We start from the raw sequence: 26691 nt of genomic DNA on the forward strand, positions 1-26691 counted from the left end.
TAGGGATAATTCTTTATGTCCCTTAGTTTAGATCCTGTATGTGACACAGGAGTAGTTGTCAAACTCAAGAGGACCAGTGAACTCATTTTAGTCTGGGAAAAAGTTATAACCTCCTTTATATAACAATAACATGCTGTGTGGATCTGTGGCGCACTCTGCTGTCACTTTAATGCCACTGCAGAGGGACAATCATCTCAAAAAGTCAAAGTCAGGACCCAAATTTGCATTATGACAGGATTTTAAAAGAAACTTTTAATTATTGTCTGAGGAAATGGCTTATAACTTGTAGGCCTAATTATTTATATCTATTGCAGTTGTGCATTTTATTTGTACATTTTACTATAGTTTATATTTTAACTGCATCATTATTACTGATATTATATTTAATTGTCAAGTTATCACATTGTTAAAGCTATAATTTCTTCTATTAATTGATTAGTAACAGTCAAACAGGGCAGTGTCGGGGTGCTGTCCTACCAACAACAGATGGCAGCAGAGGCTAATTTCAAAGCCGAGGTTATTATTTTTATGGTTTGGTTATGGTTTGTGTTGACATGTGTCTTTTTCTTTTTTTATTGGTCGTGTGGCCATGGTAAATCTGGAATTTATTCTCGACAGAGACCGCAGAGTATCTTTGTTCTCAATACAGCGTCAGGCTTTGGAATGCAGCACAAACGTTGTTTTTCTTGCGTGCTCGACCAATGAGAAGCCGCGTCTAATTTCCAACCTCCTGTCAACAAACGACAAGGACCAATAGGAGCAGAGGATGAGTGGGAGGGAGGAGAAAGACCAGAACCGTGCATACATAAAGTTGAGCAAAGCAGGCATGGCGCATGTCTACACGTGGAGATAAACTGTACTACGTGGTGAAACAAGGTCAGATTAGATTTGAAGGAGATTTAATGATTAGAGGGGGGGGGATTGAAGGGAAGTAAAGGGAGAGAGAGTACAGGGCTGATCTGCAAGAAAACATTATAGCTTAATCATTGAAATGCATAGATGTACTGTTTCAATGTTGCGCAAAATTTGCACATTTGTCTGACTGTAAGAGCCTGTGTGCTAAACAATAGTGAGCGGGTCAGTGGCTGCTCTGTGAAGTTGGTAAATAGGCTAGACTTGACCTCGCGCGGTAGAGAGAGAGAGAGAGAGAGAGAGAGAGAGAGAGAGAGAGAGAGAGAGAGAGAGAGAGAGAGAGAGAGAGAGAGAGAGAGACTGGAAGAAACGCTGCCAGCAGCAGCTAGCATAGAGAGGAGGGCGACCAACACACGACCTGCAACTCCTGCTACACGCAAACGCGAACGTGCTGTATGTTATATGCATACTAAATAAAGAGCGGTTTACTTTGACTTTACCGTTGACCTCTTCAGTTGGAGAAACAAACGGAGACGACAGCTGCTGGTGAGTATCTAAAATTATATCCCCCTTGAATTGTCTTCAAGCATGTGTTACAAGATGAGTGGAAGTCAAACTGTGGGCCACGTCACTGACATTGTGGACATTATTCAAAACATTGGATATGGCTAAAGAAAAGATTGATAATGTTCAGATAATGAGTCCCATTTACATGAATGGAGAATGCAAACATATATCCCTAATTAATATGCATTAGCTACTAAATATGCGAATTAAAGTAGCAGTTCGGTTAGTCCTGTAGCTTCGACATCCTACAATAACAAATTATCTGCAGCGTGCTGACGTGCCTGTCGTCTATGGCTGCTTTGTCACTTCTGCAAACTTGATTTATTTTATTATTTAAAATAACGTTACCTGAGAAGTATATATATATATATATATATATATATATATATATATATATATATATATATATATATATGTATGTATGTGTGTATATATGTGTATATATATATATGTATGTATGTATGTATGTATGTGTGTGTATATATAAATATGATTTTCTTTCAATCTCAGTCGGTTATTCTGTTAATATACACATGCTTTCTTTTTACAGGAGCTGTAATGTTTTTGAATAATGACCAACTATCAGCGTGGCACGCGTTTGTTATTGCGGTTTCGTGGCTAAACGCCAACGAGGAAGTTTATAATCACTGATTTTACATGGGCCATCTTTGTTGATGATTTATGTGGACTAACGCTCATAAAGTGAAACGGTAGTAGGCTACCGTACTGTGCTGGAGGTGTATTAAAGAAGTTTATACTTTTGAAATATGATATGCTGAGCAGCCAGCTAACCTGTTCTGAACCAACGTATACAGTGTTGACGCCATTTGTAAAGTTACTCCTTGCCCAACAGGAAACCGTTTTGCCTTGTAGCATAAATCATAGTCGAATATTTGCATTGATTCAGATATTTTGAAAATGTTTATGTACCTTTTTGCATATAGACTATGTCTTTTAGGGTGAGTGTGAAAAATCTACCTATAGGGACCATTAATGGAACAAATAGGCTTTGGGCCTAATCTTTTTTTTTTTTTTTTATGAACATATGTCTTGCATACAGTAATTAAACATATGCATGTGTACATCTCTTCCATATGTGTACATAGTACAGGGCTCCAGACTAACTTTTTTCACTAGGAGCACAGTGGCCCCCAACTGAAAATTTTAGGGGCGCAACTAGAAAATTTAGGGGCACACCGTAAATCAACATGCTAACCCAGTAGTCACATTTCTACTAATTTCCACTGTGTTACTAATAAACACTTTGATAATAGAAATTACAATGTGCTGTTTCAAATTTAGTTTCACATTTTATTGTGCACTTTTGAAGATGCAACATAAAAGGTATACAGACAGCACCATCGCTGTCATAACAGTACACATATTTAAAAAATATACCAGCTCTAGTCTCCAGTCTACAATTACAATGAATATACTACTTAAAATTAAAAATGCATTGTTTAGGCTACTAAGCTAAAATAAAAAATAAAACCCCTCCCTCTCTCCTCCCAAACCCATCCCTACAACCTTGAGTTGAATAATAATTCATTTCTTACTCACTGTAACTTGTATTCTTTATTCTTTTATTTGTATATTATTCTTTTTTTTTTCATCATGACCGTTTTTAACTCCTCTTTACTGTTTTCATGTAAAGCACTTTGAATTGCCTTGTTGCTGAAAGGTGCTGTAGAAATCAAGCTGCCTTGCCTTACAGCCTCAGCCTGTCAGTCAGTCCTCAGGGCAGATAAACCACAGTTGTGCCTGCTTGTTAGGAAGTGTAACGTGAACCGCACCGCGACCGCTTTCGCCCCGCTGTTAATATCATATCGCAGCAAACGCTGTCTGCGTGAAGTTTTGAACAACTTGCAACCACTTTGTCGGCATTTCCGTGATTAACTGTGACTTCAACAAAACTGCAGAGTAGTTTGCTCCGTGCGTGTGCATGTGTGTGCGCGCACGCCGGAGCTCCGCTCTGTTGTCATATGCAGAGAGGACAGATAAGCTTGCGCTTACGAGCTCTCAGGTACCGAACTTTCCACGTTTAACGTGTAAAAAATAGGGGCAAATTTACTGATCGCACATGTGCGACTGGATGTAAAATTCAGTCGCACACTCTCAAATTTTGGTCACAAAATGCGACCAATTGGTCGCAGTCTGGAGCCCTGTAGAGTATATGAATGAATTACTTAAATTTGAGGTGTGTAATATGACATCTGCCATACTAGTCTGACATTCACTGATTTCACAAATGTATTAGTATGGTTGTAGTCTATATTGTCGACGTTCCACTTCCAGGATTGCTCCGGTGCTGCAGGAAATTCAGACGGATGCATGTCTCTTTGCCGATGTCCGTTTCCTTCGCTTTCTTTGTGTTGGAATTAAATCCTCATATCTCTGCAGGGTAAATTGAGACCGCTAGCTAGACTATCAGTCCAATTTTCTCTCGCACGACTAAAACAACTTTTGAACGTACATGTTCCACCAAAACAAGTTCCATCCCGAGGCTATTTTGCAGAGGTTCCGTGCGGCGCGTAGCGCCGCCCAAGACTATTGTGATTGGTTTAAAGAAATGCCAATAAACCAGAGCACGTTTTTCTCTCATCCAGGAATGTTGTGTGGACTAGCCAGACCCTCCTCCGCTCCGCAGCGTGTGAAAGGTCTGGCAAAGCGAGACTAGTATAGTTGTGACCGTCAATAAGTAAGAAATTGCAGCACAGAAATGCCAAAGATACCATCTGTTTCAGGTGATGTACTTTACATAGTTTGTTCATTAAATCTATCAATCAAAATCAAATAAAAAAATCCAGTAATGATCAGGCAATTAACTGATGATTTCCATTCTGTTGTGACCAATACGATAGATTAACTGTAGCGTTGGGTATCGTTTGGGTTTTTTCCAATACTGGTGCTAAAGCGATACTTTTAAAATGGTGCCGGTGCCTGAACTGATACTTTTTAATAAAGTAAAAAAAAAAGAAGGGTACTAAACAGTCGGTGGCATTAAAGAACAGCTTGTTTATTGCTAAGGCCATATGGTCAAAATTTAAGATTTAATAATAATGTAATAACTATAACTTATAATAATAACTTATTTCACCAGTAAATTGCTGTTGAACGACAAAAACAACCACCAGATGGGGAAAAGGTTATTTTACAATAACTTTGAATGCACCACGAGGCTACCTGTTTTCAGTGAAGGCACCGTCTGTGTTGTTTAATTCCGACAACGGCAGCCGCTGCGCTGCAGAGCAGACTGTTACGTCCCGCTGTTGGAATCCTCTGCAGTGAAATACAGTCACACTTTACACTGTCAGCATTTTAACAGTGTTTAATCCAGCTGCTAGCTAAAGGTAGGCTAACGTTACCTGCTGTCGAGTGTGGTGTAAAGTCAAGTACCGAAATTTTTGTTGTTATTTGGTCTCGTCACTACCGTTTACGTCGGCACTGGTGCCCGCGTTTTGGTACCCAACCCTAATTAACTGTCACAGTTATTTTTGCCAAATAATTTATGTAAATGAATCGATCATCTGCCTGTGACCGTGTTATACTTTCAGTGTTTTGTAATAGTCAAAGTTAATAAGGCTTGATGTTATCGGGCACAATAATCAGAAACAGAAAATTGGAACTATAACAATTAGAGCTGGGCAATATATCGAATATCCTATCGATATCGTGATATGAAACTAGATATTGTCTTAGAATTTGGATATCGTTATATCGTAATGTGGCATAAGTATTGTCTTTTCCTGGTTTTAAAGGCTGCATTACAGTAAAGTGAAGTCATTTTCTCAACTTAACAGACTGTTGTAACTGTTATATTATTTGCCTTTCCCCACTTAGTTATTAGATCTCCATTACTGCTCATTATTTATCAAAAATCTCATTGTGTAAATATTTTGTGAAAGCACCAATAGTCAACACTACAATATCGTTGTGGTATCGATATCGAGGTATTTGGTCCAAAATATCATGATATTTGATTTTCTCCATATCGCCCAGCCCTTATAACAATAATAGTTTTCTTATTTGCTGAAGGCCACAGACGTTCTGTATCCTGCATCCCTACCGTATGTTAAAGTACTCGTCTGGGTTTTAGTACAGGTTCCTATCACAATAATTCATTTTTTATTGGGTAATTTCTTTAAAGAAAACAGACTGTCCTTTGCTATGTATTGTAGGCTTGCAGGAAACATGGCTTTCTTCACGTATCCCCTGTTTGTGGTGGTGAAGGTGCAGCTGTGGTGGATCACCACTGCACAGTAATACTGGAAATATTTTCCACTTTTGGCTCATGATCAGTAGCGAAGGGCAGTGACGGGAGGCTGTGGGTCAGCCATGAGTGTACTGAACAACAGCATTCAGATATAGACACATACTCAGGCTGGGATGCCTGGCTATTTTCATAGCAGTGAGTCAACAGCTTGTGGAGCCCAGACAACTGAGGCTTAGGTGTGTGCGTGTGTGCATGCGCGCCTGTGTGTGTGCGTTTGTTGCCATGTGTAATCGCAGGCAGTGCTTTCACAAATAGGCTACCTTGTTGTGGCTTCTCACCCACTGGGCATCAACATTGACCTTTTAGTTTTCCTCTCTGTTACATTTGAACTCAGGTTTTAATATGTAGATAGTGTCCTCTCCTCTGTTTCTGATAGTTGAGTTGTTAGCACTGATGCAGAGAAAGAAAGCAGCTTGTAAATAAACTACTGAGGCAACACACCCACATTGACAAATGGGAAGCTGCTCAATCGATTACATTTAGCAACAAACAGAATATTTTACCCTGTTGTGTCAGATCTTGCAACTTGAATTCATGCATTTCCTGCCGAAATTCACATTGATTAAAGTAACATTTTAAGTATATTGTTGGAGCCGTGCCTGCAGCACGAGACTAAACATCTTCCATTTGCATTGTGCAGCTTTGTGTTGGTAGGTTTCTTTGCATCAGTACAAACTTCCTACCTAAATTCCCAATCTACTAGAAAATCATGCAGGATCTTGCTGCAGTGCTGCATTGACTCAGCATAGTACTGTGATAATTGTTGTGACAATAAAGTACAAAGAACTTTTATGATCTTGTATTGATATTTCAAACATGCTGATACCTGCAGCATAACTGCAGTCTATACTGTAGTCTGTGTGTTTGCAAAGCACTGACTTTTAATCATTCTTCTTTGGGTCCAAAGACAATCCTTTCTGTTTTTTATTTAAGTGGAGAAAAGTTTGGCACATCCAATCATTAATTTGTTCTAAGCACTTACTCAGCGTTTGTATCGATGATATGATATCGTTATATAAATCTGTGTGTCGTCTGCATGATTATGGTAAGATATTTTGTTGTTTTAAATAATCAGCGTTGGTGAGAGCATCTAGATGTTGAACAGATGAGGCCTGAGAATAAAGCCTTAAATGTTGAGACCCTTGAGATGGTTAAGTGCAGAGTGCGCCTCTTATTGTGTGGGCTTTGTCACATGCTGAGTCATTAACTAGTTATCCAGAGTACCACTAGGCATAGGCCGGTATGAGATTCTGACTGTACGATAACCTTCAGCAAAAATATCACAGTTTCACGGTATTAGGGTATTGCAATTACAGCTATAAATGTATTATTTTTGAAATGTCCAGGTAAAAAACAACCTTTTTTCCATTGAACACAATGTATTTTATTTTTAAATGCACTGCACAGGGACAGGGATTTCTAAACTGCACTTTCTGTCCTTTTTAAAGGAACACGCCGACTTATTGGGAGTTTAGCTTATCACGTAACAGTAACCCCAGAGTATTAACAAGTCGATACCCTTTTCATCTCCGCCGCGTTGTCTGTAACTCTGTTCGACGCCTCCAGCCCTAGCTAAGCCCGCACAGTAGCCGTCGAGGTAATCGGACGGTTCCAACTAGCCTACTGCTCCAGATAAGTGGCAAAATAACGCCAACATGTTCCTATTTACATGTTGTGATTTGTATAGTCACAGGGTGTACAAATAACCAGATCATATGAGACACCGCCGTCTTCTAACCATATACAAACTGGGAACTATATTCTCAGAAGGCGAAGCACTGCTGCTTCTGCTACTTGGGCGGAGTGATTTGCTAGCAGCACCTGAAGCCCTGTGGTGAGGAGCAGAGAGTTCGCCTGGAGTTCGCTCAGAGTTGGCGTAATAGACAATTCAATAGACAATTAATAGATAGTAAAAGCATAGTGACCTTGTTATTTGTACACCCTGTGACTATACAAATCACAACATGTAAACAGGAACACGTTGGTGTTATTTTGTCACTTATTTGGAGCAGTAGACTAGTTGGAACCGGTTACCTCCAGGATCTGTGCTAGGCTTAGCTAGCGCTCGGAGCGTCAGACAGAGTTACAACACGCACGGAGATGAGAACGGTATATATCGACTTTGTCTAACTCTGGGGGTTATTGTGTTTTTCAAACCGCGGTATACCTTGAAATCGGTAACCGGCCCATGCCTAAGTACAACACAGCTCTTTAGTGCTGCTGTCCTGGGTGTTGTCAACATGAATGCTAAAATCATTAACAATCACTTCACAGGAGTACAGTCATCAAAAAAAGTTTGCGCAGTATTTACAGCAAGTGGCCTCTGGATGTTTAAGAATACAGCTTGATATGAGGATTTGACCTGAAGAGCAACATATTCAGACGAAGCACACGTTACCTTAACAGTTAAATTATTTCTTTTATTTCTTTTTTTCACTCGTGCACATTGTACAAAGCTGCAGAGAAAGTCTGAGATGTGTTTCTGTTATTTATCGTCTTGGACATAAATTGCCAATGATTCAAATAAGATACAAATCAGTGCTTTTAATGTTTCCAAAAAATGCATGTCTGTTTTTATTTGAAGTATGCCCACCCCAGTTCTTCAGTCTACCGTCTGAAAATACAGAGCAGACCTGAAGCAGGACGGATGACCCACTGACTGTGTGTGTGACACCCATACTGCATTGACGCTTTCAGCAACAGCTTTTTCCATTGGCCCGAATCCCAGCTGAGTCTTGTTGAAGCATGTTGCCACACCCACAAAATAGCACCTGTAAAACACTAACAAACGCACTCTGGAATCTTGCAGATTGTAACCGAGAGGAATACAGATGGAACTCTGTTGTTTAGATAAGATAGATTACTTTTACTTGTGTCATAAATAATGGACCTTGAGATATGTTCACAAGCATTATCATGTTACAGTTCAAGTTAGTTGGTTTAATGTGCCAACTGTTTCAGCTTGTCGTAACTATGAAAAGTTACACCGGATGATTCTTGGAAAGAAATGGTGGAACATTTTAAGATGGGCCTTTTTTTAATATAAACCCTTCTCCCAGTCCTATCAGTTGCAAAGATTTTGGGAGAGGTGATGTGTAAACCTTGTACATGAATTAAACGTGCACCCACATTCACTCGTGCACAGAAGTACCTGGAACAGGCAACAGCCAGCAACTGTCAAACTCCGCCCTCATAGTTTCCAATGACATTTTCACATCCAGCCTTGGACCACATGCACATATCTGCACAGCACGCGTGCGTGCATGCGTGGCATGAGTATTTTTAGACAAAGTATTAAGGTTACCTCAAGATGTGACAGCTGTGTGTGTTTGTGAGTGTACGTGTTTCTGTTTGGCAGCAAATGTGTCTTGACGACAGGTTTTATTTCTCTTTCCATTTGCTTTCTCGTCCATCAGTTTGCCTTTGTCTGTGCTCCTCATCTTTTTTGACAAGTTGTTGTTACACATTTAGATATCTGAGCTAATTTTTGTCTTTATTGTCAGTGAACACTATGTACCTTTTCATGCTACCAGGCCTACTATGTTTGGAAAGAGACGTAGCATAACTAACGGTATATTCCTGTCTTTGTCTCGGTCTCTAGTCCATCATGGCAGGTGATATGATGTTACTCATGCGAGGCTTGGCAAAGTTGAGCCAGGCGGTGGTAGAGACTCAGGGCAGCACCCTTCGCAGTGGAACAGGTAAGTTCAACATACCGGTTTAGTTCGTTAATTGGACACATTGTCATACGATGGGAAATTATTTTTCAGCATTTGTCTTGAGGCCAGTCTTTACTGCCTTGTTAGCATTCAGTGTTCTGCATTAAAACCTTTAGCTAACTTGCATATTGATAATTAAATAAAATGCTTTAATTAAAAAGTTTTGTGTTTTTAAATAGTATTATAATAAAGCAATATTTTAAATAATAATTTATGATAAATACATAATGCTGTTTTTCAGCTTAAAAACTTGTACATTATGACGAATTATTCCGTAAAAATAAAAAGCTATACAACTATATGTCAATGAATTTTAACACGGCTAATAAGCCATAGTTTTTTAAGCAGATCCAAATTATTGTGATTAGATAGCATTTAGCTTATTTAAACTGAGTCTGACTTTCATTTTTTATGAGTCAGGCACTTATTTTGCGCAGTAACATTAATAATGTTGCTGTATGGTTAGTTTGTAGTCTACTTTAGTGCTAGTAACGCTAATAACAGTTTTTTTTATTAATTGTAACTCAGGGGTTGCAGGAGTTGGTGCTGCAGTCCAAAGTGTCCAAACCGCTGCTGAGCAAGGCCTCTCTGCCGCTATGATGAAAATGCAGGTGTGTGTGTAGGTGTAAATACTACTGTGCAAATTGGCCGCACAGTTTAGCATTAATAAAGAACTGTATATCTCTTTTGATGTCAAAAGAATACTATGAGTAGGTTTTCATTTTTTAAGAGTCTTCACATATGTGTCTGTACAGGAGCTGACTGGCCAGCAGCAGACCTCTTCATCAGAGTCCGAATTTGACTTTCCTCAGGATGACAATGCATTTGCAGCTTCAGAGTTCAGGGAGGAAGGTGTAGACTTCACAGCAGATCACACTGCATGTAGTGATGATGCCGGAGACCTTCACAGAGCAGCAGCAGGAGCAGGCCATATCAAACAGTCACTGTTTGAGGGATACAAAGATCCCAGCAAACAGTTTAGTGGACACACCAGATCTTACCACCAAAATACCAGGTATAAATAGTCTCGTACTCAATTGCGGTAATCAAATTGCTCAAATCTACGGTATACACATTTTTGCTGTTTGGAGGATAAAGGTAATAATTTTTGCTTTGGGTGTGACAGACATTTCTACAACCAAAGTCTGAACAGGCATTTGTGGGGACAGCTGTACTGTCAGCATCAGGTCGGTCCGCTCAGGAGCTACCATCAGGACCCGTCCACAGTTGGAGGGCTGACGGCCGAAGACATCGAGAAAGCAAGACGGGGCAAGAAGGCTGAGATCAAATCACACAAACAAATGGTAAATCCTGTTCCTCAGTTCCTATTTTTAAACCCAAACACACCTAGACATCCATGTGAACATGTACCTTTCCATACTCACTTTGACATTTTTAAAGAAAGGTATCTTTACTATTCTGTCTTCTTTAGTTGAGTGAGAGAGCCAGAGAGAGGAAAGTTCCGGTGACTCGGCTCGGCAGACTGGCCAACTTTGGAGGTACAGTAATCCAACTCTTTGTTACTCTGTCTAAATGCTGATTCATCGGCTGTGTGCCTGACTGTATCTGTAGGCATGTGTGTCTGCGTGCAAGTCTGCAAGTATAACTTTCTGACTTTTTCTGTCTTTTTCTGTGGATACATGCATACATACTTACGTAGGGCAGAGCAAAGTTTTGGTGAGCAGGCATATGGAGATGCGGTGTGTCAGATCAATGGAAAAGAGAAGGCAAACTGGTTTGTAAGTTTTAGAATTAGAAGTCACTCTTGCTGATTAACAGAGCTCAGTGGGCAAACATGTCGCTCCACCAGAAACATCTCTAAATGCCCAGTAGGGTGCAGATTCTAGAGATTATTTTTTTTATAACATCTTAGTTCTGATAGTAAGGTAGTTATCAGTGTAGGAAAAACTACATCCCTTCAATCATTGCTGTTGTGTCAGCACCGCATGTCACATACAGTTATTAATGTCAAGACAACACCACTGAATGTACTGTGTGTGTATATAGTATGTACAGAGACATTTAAATGCCAACAAACTCAAAACAACAGTTAAAAGGAAATAAGAAAGGAAAAGAAGGAAACATAACATACAGGAATGTAACGAAGATAAGTGTTTAGCAAGTATCAGACCCTGGACCTGCACTTAAACAAACACTCTTAGAAATGAGATCAAGCATATCTTGCCGTTGTTAACGGACATGTGTCCCTGTCAAGATAACAACACTCCTTGATAGTCAGCTACAGACTGAGAAAGAGAGAGAGAGTACAGCAGCAGCTATAATAAAATCTGTGCGAGTTTGCGCTGCAGATTGTTGTGCGTTAGTTAATCTTCTGTTTGACCATGGTGCCTGTTTTCTAAGCCTATTAGCTTTGACATATTTAAACATGAAAATGACAATCGATATATGAAAGCATATCTAAAAATGAGAGAAAATGGTTTATAACAAAACAAAATTCCAAATGGTAATACAAAATTGAAGCAGTTGTAAACATTGCTAAAAGGTTGTACTTGTTGTTTGTGGCATGCATTTTGTGATTATTTTTGGTCTTACCTAAATGTCAACCACTACTTAAAAATATTGAATGTAGGGGTGGGAATCACCAGAGGCCTCACGATACAATATCATCACGATACTTATGTCACGATTAGGGTTGGGTACCGTTTGGATTTTTACGATTCCGATGCCGAACCGGTACTTTTGAAACGATTCCGATTCCTAAACAGATTCTTGAGAAACTGAAAAATGACATAAAAGAAAGGCTTTTTATGGAGTTTTTTTTTAAATTGAAAATTATTTAAATTTAACAATATATTAACGTTTTAAAGTACTTAAATATATAATAAGTAAACCTAAGTCACCTAACACACAACTACAATAATTTAACAAATAACAGTTACACTATTAACAAGTACCAACAAAATAAATGTTGAGTTGGTATGCCAACCAGCTTCAAACTTTAGCAGTTCTTTTGCAGAAAAATGACCATATTTGCCTTCTATGGCAAGATAGGACACCTCTCCTGACTTATGGCATGTCCTGCACAGGAGAAAACTCTCTCAGACGGTGTCCAAGAGGCCTGTACACACCCAGGTATGAGTTTGAAAGGGCAGACAATTTGGGGAGGCTGTCTCGCCTCCCCCACCACCAGGCTACAGGGTCTTGTCCTGAACGATAGACTAGCAGAGGAAGTGTAATGTTTACTTGCGATCACGTGCAGTCAGTGAATGGTTAACATGCTTTCACGTCCGTTTTGGTGAGCCCAGAGGGAAAATATGCCATTTTAAAAGTAGCCTACGTTTACAGTAGCTAGCTAACGGTAGACTACAGAGAAAGTGTGATATTTTTAGGTCCGTTTCAGAGCGTTTACAAAAAGCCGTCTATCAGCAGTGATTGTAGAGTGCATGTCGGGGGAATAGCGCCGACACGCGCTTCACACCGCGAGCGGGCACATGCGCCACTTGGCAGAAAAGGGAGAAAGGAAAAAAAAAAAAAAAGTCTGCCGCTGTCCGGAGCGACAGAGGGAAAATATTTCAGTCGGAACCGAAATTCGTGTTCTAATCCGGTCCAAATACTACAGTTTGTGTAGGAACCGGTACCATAGTGGAACCGGTTCATAGTGGGTTTTGGTACCCAACCCTAGTCACAATACGATTTTATTGCGATTTTAAACATACTGCAATATTCTGCGATATATTGCAATGTATTACCTTTTTTCCAACTTCACATTTTTCCCAATTTCAAATGATGTCCCCAAAGGAAAATGTTGTCAACATCTGTTTTATCGAAAAGATACTTTCCTCTGTTTGTTCATCTCACTTCAATTTTATTGCTGCAAAATGGGATGGATTGTCAAGCAGACAGACTGACCAACACATATGTCATAAAAGATTGATACTTGGCGTCTGTGTATCGATACAGTATTGCCACGAAAAAAATCGCGATACTATACTGTATCGTTTTTTGTTTTGTTTTTCTCACCCCTAATTGAATGTGATATTGACATGCTGGCAGATAAAGGCACTTACAGAGATATGGGTCGCCTAGTCTCAAAGTCATATCTAAGCAGGATGTTCTTTTAGCGATAAGATTATCCAGCCAAAACTGTAGATCAGAAGCTTGTAGCTTAATTTCAGGTGGCATAATGTTGGACAGAGAAGCTAAAAGCACAGAGTGAGGGTAAACATAAACTGTGTACAGAAGTGAACCCAGAACAGAGTCTCGGATGAGACCGACTGGACTGCCAACACAAATAACACGCAGCAGAATTTAGCTCATTGGTATCGGCTCATACCAAATAATAAACTGCGCTTAAACATGCAGGCCACAGTGAGACGCAAAAGGCAGAGCCGAGTTGATGCAGCATTTTGACAGTGGTAACATTTAGAAGGTGTTGGAGAAAGGTGGGGAAAGGGTGGAGGAATGTGGCCTCTGTCTGTCCTTCACTCTCCTGCAACATTTGTTGACAAAGTTATTCAGGTTTTCTTTTTTTTTTTTTTCTTTTTTCTTCTGCTTGTGGTGTTTTATTCACAGCTGCGAGTGGAGATAATGAATGCAGGTTTTAGTCAGTTTAGGTGAGAGGACAAGCAGCAAAGTGATTTATAGCATCATAAATCTGTTGGCATGTTTCCTGGCAACAGCATTATAGCAACTTTGCTTAGACATCCCTCACTGTTTTCATGCATATCGCCACTTTGAAAGGTGTTGCTGAGATTTGTGAGGAAACAGGACTACATATTAAGGTTCTTCTGGTTCTGAATATTAAATGAATAAACAAGAATCGTCTTTAAAGCCTGTAAGTCGTAACTTGTCAGCCTGTGTAAGATAATACTACATGAGGTTACACAAGGACACACACACACACACACACACACACACACACACACACACACACACACACACACACACACACACACACACACACACACAACAAAGTGTGATTCACACCCTTATCCCCTCTGGTCCTGTCTTCAACAATAGAGGTGATGACATATTTTACCAATTTTACATGCTCAGCCAACTTGTATACAAGGCACTGAAGCATGCTGTGTCCTTATTTGACCATCTACCATTGGATCTCAGATTTGTCGCTTCAGAGACTGCTGACTAACTGATTATGTAATGCGGAGTTATGCAAGATAGAGACCAGGCTTGGAGGAACTCGCTCACAAACAGCCCCTAACTCGCTCGCTTTTCACTTTTTATTATCTGCTAAAATAACCCTCTAACCTTTTCGAAGGATTAAGTATTTTATGAGCTTAATTGTTAATATCATTAATGTGATTTCCATGTGCTCTGTTGGGTTGGCAGTGGCGCTGTTACGGTTCTGTCATTGCACACTGCCGAGTTGATCAAAGTGCTGATCTGCACTTGTTTTATTTGTCTCGTATGTTCAGTTTCATATGTTGTTTTGATGGGAATCACATTCTTCAGAGGCAACAGAGACATTACTGAGCTCTGAAATATTCTTACAGATTTATGCTGAAGGTCCCGTTGAGGCACCTGACTACCAATACACCTATTGACTCATTAAAGCGTAACTCTCGCCAAAATGCAACCTAGGGTCTTTTTGTGAATGTACCTGAGTCAAACTTTTGTTTTAAAAGCATATTTAGGACGGAAGCGACACTTTTTAAGATTTACCATATTTTCGTTTTTCGGTCAAATGGCCTTTTGAATGGGAGTGATAGGGGCACTTTTATGCTAGCCTCAAAATAGCTATTTTTAAAACACTAAGAAGGCTCGACACTCGAAGTATCACCAGGGGCTCTACACCTTAACGAAAGCATTGACAACATTGTTTGTGTACCCAGAGTTTACTAAAAAAGGTTTTGAACAACCCACCGTAGCTCTTGTTGTTTCCGGCTGCAGCCATTTTATCAGTCAAAAACAATCGATTTCCGAATGCAACGTAACAGGGAGGAGAGTAAAGATGGAATGCTCCTAAAGCTTAGTTCCATATAAATGCACGGATAAGTCGTTGTTTTGTCGTTATTGAAAAACAATACTGACCTTGTAGTTGAAAAAGGAGCCTCATATGGAGTCTGTTCATTCGCATTCGGATATCGACTCGTTTTGACTGCCGAGGTGGTAGTGGCCGGAAACTGCTGCGGTGAGTTGCTCAAAAACTTTCTTTTTAGTAAATCTGTGTACACAAAGAATGTTGTCAATGCTTGTGTTAAGGTGTAGAGCTCCTGGTGATACTTAAAGCAAAGTTTCATGTTGTGTCGAGCCTTCTTAGTATTTCGAAAATAGCTATTTTGAGACTAGCATGAGAGTACCCCTAGCTCTCCCATTCAAAAGGCCATTTGACCCAAAAACGAGAATACGGTGAATCTTAAAAGTGGCAATTCGGTCCTAAATATGCTTTTAAACTAAAGTTTGACTCACGTACATTCCCAAAAATACCCTTGGATGCATTTTGGTGAGAGTTACGCTTTAAAAAGGACATTTTTAGAGTGCCAACATGACTGTGCTTTTATGTCTATCATTTTACAACATGTTCCGTTACATTATTACATTGTGTTTGATTAGATAGGTACTTTATTATTGCCATGCAACAGTGTTGGTGATAATTCTTTTGGTACAGAAAGGTAGCTTAGTTCCAGTGCAATTGAAAGAGAGAAAGAAAGCAAGCAAACAGGCGCCATAGCCCATTACAACAATATATAGATATGTACAGTTCATTTCCTCAGCATATCAAGTAGCCCAACAGGAAAAAAGTATAATGTTTGATGTACCAGTTCAAACAATTGTTTGTATATTAAGCTAGTCCACATTCATTGTGTTGTTCTGTCTGTGTGTTTCCACCAGGTCTAGCTGTAGGTTTGGGGTTTGGAGCCCTGGCAGAAGTTGCCAAGAAGACCATGATCAGACACAGTGATGCAGCAGGTAACACAGACTAACACACCCACACTTGCTTACACAGTATCTTAGCCTTACCAAACGGCTAAGTTATACATGTAAACAGCTAGGTTTGCTTTTACATTATTGTTAGGCCTTTTTTGTGAGACTCAGACATTCCATTTTTGTCTTGAAATTATGAACTATTTAAGGCTAATAGCAGGTTATTACTGTCTAGGATAGATAATCACGCACATGGCATATCAAGCCATCATGGTTTTACCACCGCTGCTTCTTTCTGAATGCATTGTACTATGGATTTGTGTAGACAGAAGAATGCAGAACATAAATGCTCTGTTAAAGTAAAGTTATTATAGGCCACATTTGAGAGTTTTGTGGCTGCAAGGACAGATGTTTGTGTTTCTGTTTATGAGATTTTGCAACTGTGTTCCTGTTGACTAGCACCACTGTAAAAGCTAACATCATTTTTTAGTACCCATCCTTCATGCATGTCGGTACATGCTACACACCTTTTGTATGCCAAGTTGCCAACAGAGCGCAATTAGGCTGCCTCACACCAACCTACCAACTAAACAGACTTTCCTGCCCTGCACAGTGAGCCTGCTAATTCCAAGACCGAGCTAAACAAAAACAGTGTACAGGCATAAATCTGTGGTATTTGTGCCTCGTGCGTGCGTGCGTGCGTGCGTGCGTGTGTGCTTTCCCGCCGTCCTCCCGTATTTTCCCGTAAATCTCCCGTATTTTAACCTGCGTTATTAAAAAATAATAATACCCCGGGCCCGAGCGGAGTAAAAGAAAAAAAACAAAAAAAACATTCCCAATCTGAGCTCTGTCACTAGCCTCGCGATAACTGCCACCTGCGGTAGCCTACTACAGGTACTGTAGATGGCTGTTGTCGCGAGGTTAGTGTGTGAGGTCAGATGATGAGTTACAACGCGGGGGAAAAAAAGAAAAAAAAACAGAGACGGATGATGGACGCTACGACAGAGACGGTGCGCTGCCAAAACTTATGAAGGCTTTACTATGCATTCCCCATAGCAATGCAAGTTGAGAAAGGGTGTTTAGCATGGTACGAAAGATTGTTACAGAGAATAGGATGACGTTAGACAACAGAACTGTTTGCGCTCTACTCTCATGTAAAATGAACCACTCTGGCCCAGCCCACAAATACACTCCTTCCAAAACGGTCTTAAAGAATGCAAAGTCTGCAACAAATTTGTACAATAACTCACTAAAGAAACGTTATGTGATATTAAAAGAAAAACTGTAAAAGAAAAGCAATATGAAATGAAAAGAATGTGTGGAATGAAAATAAAATGTAGGCTAAATGTAAAGACAAGCAATGTTATAAATTGTAAATGTTTTCAGCATTCTGCATCAAGTGGTGATTTCTGCTTTCTTGTACACCCGTCTTAAAATGTAAGGGATACTGGAGTTTGGTTGGGGTGGTGGGACTGCTCGAGGTGGGCACCGGAAAATTTCCCTTATTTTCAAATCCAAAACTTGACAGGTATGGTAAACACATGCACTGGTTGTACATAAACCTGAACCTTAAACTAACAAAATCCAAATCCTCTGTTTTGTGCTTCTGCAGGTGAAAATAAGAAAGGCGTTCTGGACTCCAGCCCGTTCCTGTCAGAGGCCAACGCTGAACGCATTGTCAGAACCCTGTGTAAAGTCAGAGGAGCTGCATTAAAACTGGGACAGATGCTCAGCATTCAAGGTGTGTGACAAACGCACCCATACATACATGCATTCATTTACAGTTTGTGGTCATTTACGACTGGTGGATTGACTCAGATGTAGTGTCGGTGAGCTGTTGGTGGTTTTCTATACGCTCTTTCGGAGTTGTGACACTGACCTGCACACAGACACAAATGCAGGTAGCAGCAGTTGAGAAAATGCTGAATTGATATAGGTTTTTGTTTTGCACTTATAAGCAAGACGTTCAAGGTTGGAGGGCCAGTGGCAGTAAACATCCTGGCACAGAGCTAGTGTAGTGCCAGATCAGGCAACGGCACTAAACACATTATTTATTTTTTTATCACTGTTGTCCCCACCCTTGTTCTTTGGCATTCATATACTGAGATCAGAACATAGCATAAACTTTACACAGATTGTATAAATGTAATAAGCCACAAAAACAGTAATAGGAGAGAAAAGGACATTGGCTGCCCAGTGTTTGCTAATCACTTTTCAGCACAGTGGATTGACCTTGTTTGCATGTGTGTGTTTATTTGCAGAACTGGCATAGCTTTACTCTATCTCTAAGGTGCTGACAAGCTGATTCTTAAATCTAAAATGGACACAAAGGTCACAGTAGTCTTCTGTAGCTGAACACACACACCAGATGATTGTGCGTCCAACCATTGTACCCTTTAGTACCAGTCCAAAATAACGGTCACCTTGAGGGGGCTAAAACATTTTCAAAACTGATAACAAAGTTTGTAGTACGGATTGCTCATATCATCAGCAATGTCAGCCAAATTAATCTTTGTAGCTCCCCAACAGTATTAGCTTTTTGCAATGAAGTCTCATTGATGGTAATTACCTGGGATATTAGTTATTTCATTTGAATTAATACGATTGTATGGCTTACACTGTCAAGTGTTTTAAAGCTATGAATCCATATTGAAGCTGCGCATTAGGTCTATATTATGTTTGGCAGTCTATGGCCATCTAAAAGCAATGACCGCACCTGCAGTAAAAATACAGGCATTTGCTTGTATAGCCATTTTTGACAGCAGTTTGACAGCCCTTGGAAACTCACAGAATTCAGATTGGTTGTGAAATTTGCCGGCCTTTGCCTCTCGACCTATATTTCTGTCCAGTTCAGATAAACTCAGCTGTGTTTCTGTATTTCAGATGATGCATTCATCAACCCTCAACTTGCCAAGATCTTTGATCGTGTAAGACAGAGTGCTGACTTCATGCCAATCAAACAAATGACCGTAAGGGCCTTTTCTTTCTTTAAACTGGCAATTATTATTGACTAAGGGCTATCGCAAATTTTGACTGATTTAATTAGTATAACAATGTTAGTTCTACCTCTGACAGTATTATCATTATTATTGTCAAGCCCATTGTAATTCTACCAGTGAAAAACTATAACATGGACATTTTCTAATGACAAGATATCAAGTTGAATTTGAAAAGCTGCAAAAATGTCAACTATTTGTGTCTGTCTGTAGAAAGCGTTGAACAATGATTTGGGTCCTAACTGGAGAGACAAGCTGGAATCGTTTGAGGAGCGTCCGTTTGCAGCAGCGTCCATCGGCCAGGTTCACCTGGCGAGGATGAAGGATGGCAGGGAGGTGGCCATGAAAATACAGGTACACTGTGAACATTAATGGGAACACAGCACATTCTTATGTTATTAAAGGGGGGCTTTGCAGATATTCAACCAACTTTGTATCATAATGTTGGTAGTATGTGTAAATGAACTATGGCAAACTTACCTTTAGATCTCCCTACTCACAGGCCAGCAGAAAAACCTCCAAGTGACTCATTCGATGCAAAGCGAAAGCGAGAGAAATATAAAGCAAGATTTGGTTACTGTATTACCTACTTTTCAGAAACAATGTAGTGCACGGTTTGGCTAAAATACGATAGTTTGTAAACAGAAAGTGGATGCCATATTGTTTCCTACATTGCCGCCATTCTGTGTACGAAAGAGCTCAACGTGCTTGCATTATGTCACCCACCAGTGAGAGAGTTTATTGGTCTGGTGCGGCGCAGTACATTCTGGTAGTTGTAGGTTTTTACCTTTTTGAGTGAAAGGGAATATCACAGCTTCTTTTCACACAATGGTATTATTATAACCTATGATACTTTGTAGATAATAATTGTAATCCCAGTGAAAGCCTTGGTCACATTATACCATAAAGATACATAAATCATTGGATTACCTGTAACACGATACAGGGTCATTACAGTATTTTAAAGTGAGATTATGAATAGAAACCGCACAGAAAAGTTAATGATATCAAATATGGTGTAGTTTTTTCCATTGATTTTATCATCAAATTCAAGTAAAAGAAAATAATATTTTCTTCGGTTTGTTTGTACCCAGTACCCTGGTGTGGCTCAGAGTATCAACAGTGATGTCAACAACTTGATGGCGGTGCTGAGTATGAGCAATGCCCTTCCTGAAGGTACACATTCAAAAAAACAATCTGTCATGCTGCATGTAAACTCAATCATTTCTCACTTTCTAATTAATATACGAACAACACACATGCACAACTGCACTCAACGTCACTCTGTATCCTCACTCTACATTTCTCCATCTGCTCCTGTACTCTGTACACCACTGTATGCCATACTGTACTGTGTGTGTGGTGTCTTTGTCTCTCTGTAGGTCTGTTTCCAGAGCACCTGATAGACGTAATGAGAAGAGAGCTAGCACTAGAGTGTGATTATATTAGAGAAGCCCAGTGTGCAAAGAAATTCAGGTAAGTCTTATGTAGCATATGTTAAAGTGTATTTGACACAGTCTCGAAAGTTAGTGCCCACTCTGTTAACTTCCACTGCAGCTTTTCTTTCCATTGCATTGATTTATGTTAACATACATGTTGTATACATTCAGTTGTAACTGCTGAAAATATGACTGCTTTTAGTAATTTAGTTTTTTATGTTAAAGATTTAATCGTTACAATTGCAATGGATGTGGAGCAGGCCACAAGCACTGCCTTAACTGCATGTTTGCAAAGCAATACAGCAGTACAGAGACTCATGTTACACTTAAATGATATACACAAAGACAGGTTCAAATCTACAGGTATAATGCTAGCTTATTCCATTGCCTCATTACATTTCCATCTCTTTGGTTCAAAGTCAGAACAACTACATCTGCCAGCCAACTATATTTAGATGGAATACTCTATATGGACTACCTACCTACTTAACCTGGATTTATGTGTCTATGTGTTTGTCTGAACCAGGGAGCTATTGAAGGACCATCCGTTCTTCTATGTACCGGAGGTGATAGATGAGCTGTGCAGTAGCCATGTCCTGACCACAGAACTTGTCCCTGGGTTTCCCTTGGACCAGGCTGAGAACCTCTCACAGGAGCTGAAAAATGAGGTAGAGATTTTCAAACCAGACAGATAGACAGAAGGGGTGGATAGATGTTTAGCTGACTGTGTGCATTCATCTGGGGTGGAAGGAGTTAATGTGTGTGTGTGTGTGTGTGTGTGTGTGTGTGTGTGTGTGTGTGTGTGTGTGTGTGTGTGTGTGTGTGTGTGTGTGTGTGTGTGTGTGTGTGTGTGTGTGTGTGTGTGTGTGTGTGTGTGTGTGTGTGTGTGTGTGTGTGTGTGTGTGTGTGTGTGTGTGTGTGTGTGTGTGTGTGTGTGTGTGTGTGTGTGTGTCAGAACTGGTTTCTTTCTGATCAATAACTACATGGATGAATGGGTCTCTGGTGGCAGGAAAGGGAAGTACTTCTGCCTCCACCTGTAGAGCTGGTCCATGTGATAAAATAAAATCTCACAATATTTTCGTGGATATTGCGGCGATATTGTAGGGGTGATTATTGGTGCGTTCACAAAATATTAACACAATGAGAGTTTTGATAAATAATCACTAACAATGTGGATACAATGACTAAGTGGGGAAAGGCAAATACAACAGCTAGTAAGTTCAGAAAATGGCATCACTTCACTGTAATGCAGCCTTTAAAACCAGGAAAAGACAACACTTACGTTGTCGGTCATATTACAATATCCAAAATCTCAGATGATATCTAATCTCATATATCGATGTCGATATAATATCGATATATTGCCCAGCCTTACCCACCTGTTTCCACTTTTACCCCATTTTCTCCCCTCTCCTTTCATTTCCTCCCACAAGTCCCTGCTTTCCTCACGTCCTCGTGTTTGTTTCTGTCTCAGATCTGTGAGAACATCTTGACGTTGTGCCTCAGAGAGCTGCTTGAGTTCAGGTACATGCAGACTGACCCAAACTGGTCCAACTTCTTCTACGATCCACAGACACACAGGGTGAGTCTGTCTAAAGGCTAAATACTACTGTTACAATAGTTACCTCTACTACGATTAATAATATTAGGGAATTGACAGTGAGATTTAAGAGTAATGAAAATTACAAGTGATCATTGGATTGTGTCTCTAGGTGGCGCTGTTGGACTTTGGAGCCACGAGAGGATTCGATCAGAGTTTCACAGATGCCTACATAGAGGTAAGATCAGTCAGCATCATTCTTTTCTTTACTTTTATTTTTAACTGTAATTCATAGCCAATATTATATTCTTGATCAAAATAAAGCTTCAGTTACTGTACACTACCCGCTGTACACACACCATTACTGTTTATGCAGAAAAGACATTTTGACATTTGTACTCTGGTTTAATTTGCAGTAAATCATTAAAGTTTTAAACAATCTTACTTGCATGAGATTCATGTAATGTCAGAACTAAAAATACTTCAATTATACAGATTTTGTTTTGCCATGCATACGATATTTAAACATGTCTCGGAGATGGAGAGAAAGACATTGAAGTGATGGTGGTAACAGTTAGAACCTGTTTGTGATTGTAGGTAATCCGTTCAGCTGCCGAGGGCGACCGAGAGGGAGTTCTGAAGAAATCTATCGAGATGAAGTTCCTGACTGGGTATGAGTCCAAGGTAAATTTCTCTTTACCGGACTGTCCATCTGTTTATTTTGCATCACAAACCATTTTGCACTGGTATTGCCATAACAAGGAGAAATGGGTCGTAGTAGTTACAAACTCAAAAACAAATACATCAGTGGCTGTAGTAAAAGCAACATATGCTATACATAAAGAGATGTACTGTAGATTTGGAAGTTGTTTGACCAATCGTTAGATGCAGATTTCATTTAAAAGTTTCAGCCGTCTGTGTCTGAAATTTAGTTTGTTGGTTTTGCTACACAAGTAAGTAAAACCAATCTGAGAACATTTGTTTCTGCACCAAATACTTCTATTTTATTAAAGTGACCCATGTTACTCTACAGCAGGAAAGGGCAACATTGATGATAGAGAGGGCCACAAAAATGTCATCCTCACTATCCGAGGGCCAGATTGTGACTATGCACTTCACCAGTAGGGTACTATAACCCTTATCATTCAATTAGCCAAGTATAGCTCCTAAATTAATGAAAACAACAAAATATAGACCAGTAATCAAATCAATTTAACCAGCATCTCTATTTTTCATATTCAAATGCACTTAGTAATGCTTCTATTCATTTGATGAACTCAAAACATCCACATTGCTGAGTGATATCAGTGTTTCCTTTAGGATTTTTTTTTTTTTTTTTTTTTTTAGCAGTGGGGGCAGGTCCGAACAATTTCTTTTACACTGGTATCAAGGCATGGAATAGTTTGCCTACTGCTACAAAACTCCTATCATCTCAAGGAATTGATTTTTTCGTCTGGATCGACTCAATTTGCACTTTTAAATCCTTTTAATGGCTGATTTTGTTTCCAGGCACACTAAGCACATAGGTTTGCTTTTGAATTCCGTAAAAAGATAATCCGTTTCCCGTCTTGCCTGGAAGACACAATTCTCTTGGTCCGGTTTTCCTTTTTGGCTGCTCATGTGTCTCTTCATGCCGTGGGTCGCGGTTAAGGTCAAGACCTGACGAGGCTGCAGTTGCTTGGCAACAAACCTCTTGCATTTCGAGGGAGCGCCCTCTTAACTGTGGACCGTATAATTACAATTGGAATGTAATGGGCCGCTTGCTCCCAACGCCTGTGAAACCAACAATTTGATATTTGGAAATTGATTCGCAGGCCGCACTGCGTGAGAATGAGGGCCGCATGTAGCCCAGGGGTCGCCAGTTACCCATCCCTGCTCTACAGGATAGTCATTAGTGGTGACTAAGTATGCAATATGTTTTTTTTCCCCCTTTTTGTGTCCAGGCAATGATAATTGCCCATGTGGATGCGGTGATGATCCTCGGTGAGGCCTTCGCCTCCACAGACACATTTGAATTTGGCTCCCAGTCCACCACGAGAAGAATCCACAACCTCATCCCTGTAATGCTCAAACACCGTCTCACCCCCCCTCCCGAGGAGACGTACTCACTCCACCGTAAGATGGGCGGCTCGTTCCTTATCTGCTCCCGGCTGAATGCAAAGCTGCAATGTAAGGACATGTTCCAAAAAGCATATCAGAAGTACTGGGAAGGCCGCACACCACCCTCTCACTAAGCCTTAGCCAATCCCAAGTGTCAGGCGATTTGATGGACAGATCCTGGGGCCAATGGCAAAGTGCAAGCCAGTGGTGAGGTTGTGTTGTGAAGACGCACAACAGCAAAGCAGATGCCATGTTACCTGCCCTTAAATAGTCATCGACCATCAGCTTATCTTTCCCATTTTGGGAAACCCACTACGATGAGTTTTTCAACAGCACTTGTATGTACTTACATCCATCATTTCTTTGTTTGAGAGGGAGCGGCAACATGGCGTCTGGAGTGTATTAAGACAAAACTCTATCTATGGCCCTGAGAGGACAGACTGAAAAGACTGAGGTGGATGGAAGAAGAGAGCCAGCCTTGCGAAAAGTAGTTCAGCTATAACATGAATGTAAAAAGTTTGGATATTGATCTCTCCTGATGTTTTCAATATGTTTTGCATTGCTGTGTTTTATTGATCTTTTGGAAAATCCAACCAACTGTACCAACTTTATGTAATGGTATGGGATTAATGAAAAAGACTCAAATCTAAATATAAACACACAGTCACATAATAATGGAGTGACTACAGTATATGGGCTGTAGGAGTCTCACAGTATTGGCCAGGACCAACATGTCTGGGAAGTTTGACTAGATTGTCTGAATATAAATAATAAGGCTTTGTCTAAATGTAGACGGCAAAGTAAATGTTTGGATTAGAAGGAAATAGTTTGTCAAGATGTTGCCAGGCGATCAAGTTCAGGGTGATTTATCCATTTGTAGAAAATGTGACAAACTGGAATTTGTCAGCATTTCCACACAAGACTGGCTGACTTTTAACTCGTGTGTATTTTCTGTATCAGTGTAGCAATTCAGATATCAGTTGCTGTTTATAGCTTTTTAGGGAGACATATTATTCTATTGGCAGAATTTTGATTTAAACCACCAGTCGGTTTCAAGTGACATTTAACATGACTTTCAGAATATGTAAATGTTAATGAACCTTGGGTTGAAGCGTGATTTTACTCAGTTTGGGTCTGGGGATGAAAGTCTGCAGAGCTTCTGCTGTACATTTTTATCCCTTTATGTCCCATCTGATGATTTGTCTTCTACCATTGTCCATATGGGGCAGATTTAGCTTGTGAATTCCAGTTGATTGTCAACATGTTAGCATTATAGCTCAGAATTTTAATTCTGTCAGATGCAGTTTTTTCTTTTTTATTAGTAGCAAAGCATGATTTAACGGTTTGTAAAAGCATATAGAAATGAAACCATATTGATCCATGTTGCTCACTGTAAGAAGTCTGACAGAAAGACGCATGGACCTGTGCTTAGTCATGAATGTTAATGAGCTACCGGGATGGAAGAAGCTCATCTTAAATCGCACAAGCTCAGCTCATGGGCACACCTTGTTTTCACAAGTGGGTAATCTCTCCACGCCTTCTCGGGTGTTAAATCCTCCGTCACCTGGCTGGTGTGCGACTGTCAAACTTTGCTCTGCTGTGTGAGTACAGTTATAATGGTCTATGGTGTAAAGCTGAAAAAATGAAAAAAAGATTCTGTTGCACAAGGTGCCTGTAGTTTCCAGTGGAAATCTCAACTTTAGATTTCATATTTTTCAGTTTAAATGTTCTAATCAAACTAAATGTTGTAATAAAAATATTGTATGAAAAGAGTAAATGTTTCATCTACTGTATACTTGTCATGTGGCTCTGCGTGGTTTGTGTGTGTGATTTTTAAGATGTTCAAAGGACTGCAGCTCCTTGAAGAAACATCAAATAGTGTGTCAGTGTAGTTGGGGAAAACAGATCTCAATGTATATATAACCCAGATTTTGGTCATGTATCCTGTACTGTAGGTTAAGAGGTTGTAATGTGTGTTTGGAGAAGAGAGGAAAAACTGAGAAAATACAGTAGGGGGAGGCTGAGAGAAGGCTTGTCTTCCTTATTTAGCAATGTCTTGGCCAGCAATGGGAGGAACTGGAAGAAAGCCTGGGAAATGAGAGAACACACACACAAATATTCCCAAAATATTAGTAATTGTGCACAGGAAAGTGAGTGGTTTAGAGTGAGTGCATGTAGATAGACACGTCCTTCCCCTCTTTATTTCTCGGGAGTCAACCTGTATGTTCACAAATCTTTACTCCAAACTGTTGTCTTTCAGTGTCAGTCTGTTGTGATTCACCTCAGTGTCCAGCACATGGCGCTGTTGTGTTTCCACACAGTGACTCAATAGGTCATGTAGAATAAAGCTCCATCAGTT

At 39.9% G+C, this 26691-nt stretch overlaps 1 protein-coding gene across 2 annotated transcripts; it reads left to right on the forward strand.

Annotated features, from left to right (window-relative positions):
* The first annotated feature begins 860 nt into the window (after nt 1-860).
* Nucleotides 861-26125, forward strand: coq8aa (coenzyme Q8A, genome duplicate a). 2 transcript variants are annotated; one of them, XM_039781072.1, is made up of 17 exons: nt 861-1398; nt 9294-9393; nt 9940-10022; nt 10167-10426; nt 10538-10715; nt 10844-10910; nt 16225-16302; nt 17870-17998; nt 19141-19226; nt 19467-19607; nt 20348-20429; nt 20636-20729; nt 21219-21360; nt 22167-22274; nt 22405-22470; nt 22830-22916; nt 24176-26125. In XM_039781072.1, exons 2-17 carry the CDS (start codon nt 9300-9302, stop codon nt 24464-24466), a joined length of 1986 nt encoding a protein of 661 aa, XP_039637006.1. In that variant the 5' UTR covers nt 861-1398; nt 9294-9299; the 3' UTR covers nt 24467-26125. The 2 variants fall into 2 exon arrangements, with proteins under 2 accessions (XP_039637006.1, XP_039637007.1); XM_039781073.1 differs by lacking the exon at nt 861-1398 and adding an exon at nt 9046-9070.
* Nucleotides 26126-26691: the final 566 nt, after the last annotated feature.

Source organism: Perca fluviatilis, chromosome 18 (genome assembly GCF_010015445.1).
Source record: "Perca fluviatilis chromosome 18, GENO_Pfluv_1.0, whole genome shotgun sequence".
Lineage (NCBI taxonomy): Eukaryota > Metazoa > Chordata > Actinopteri > Perciformes > Percidae > Perca > Perca fluviatilis.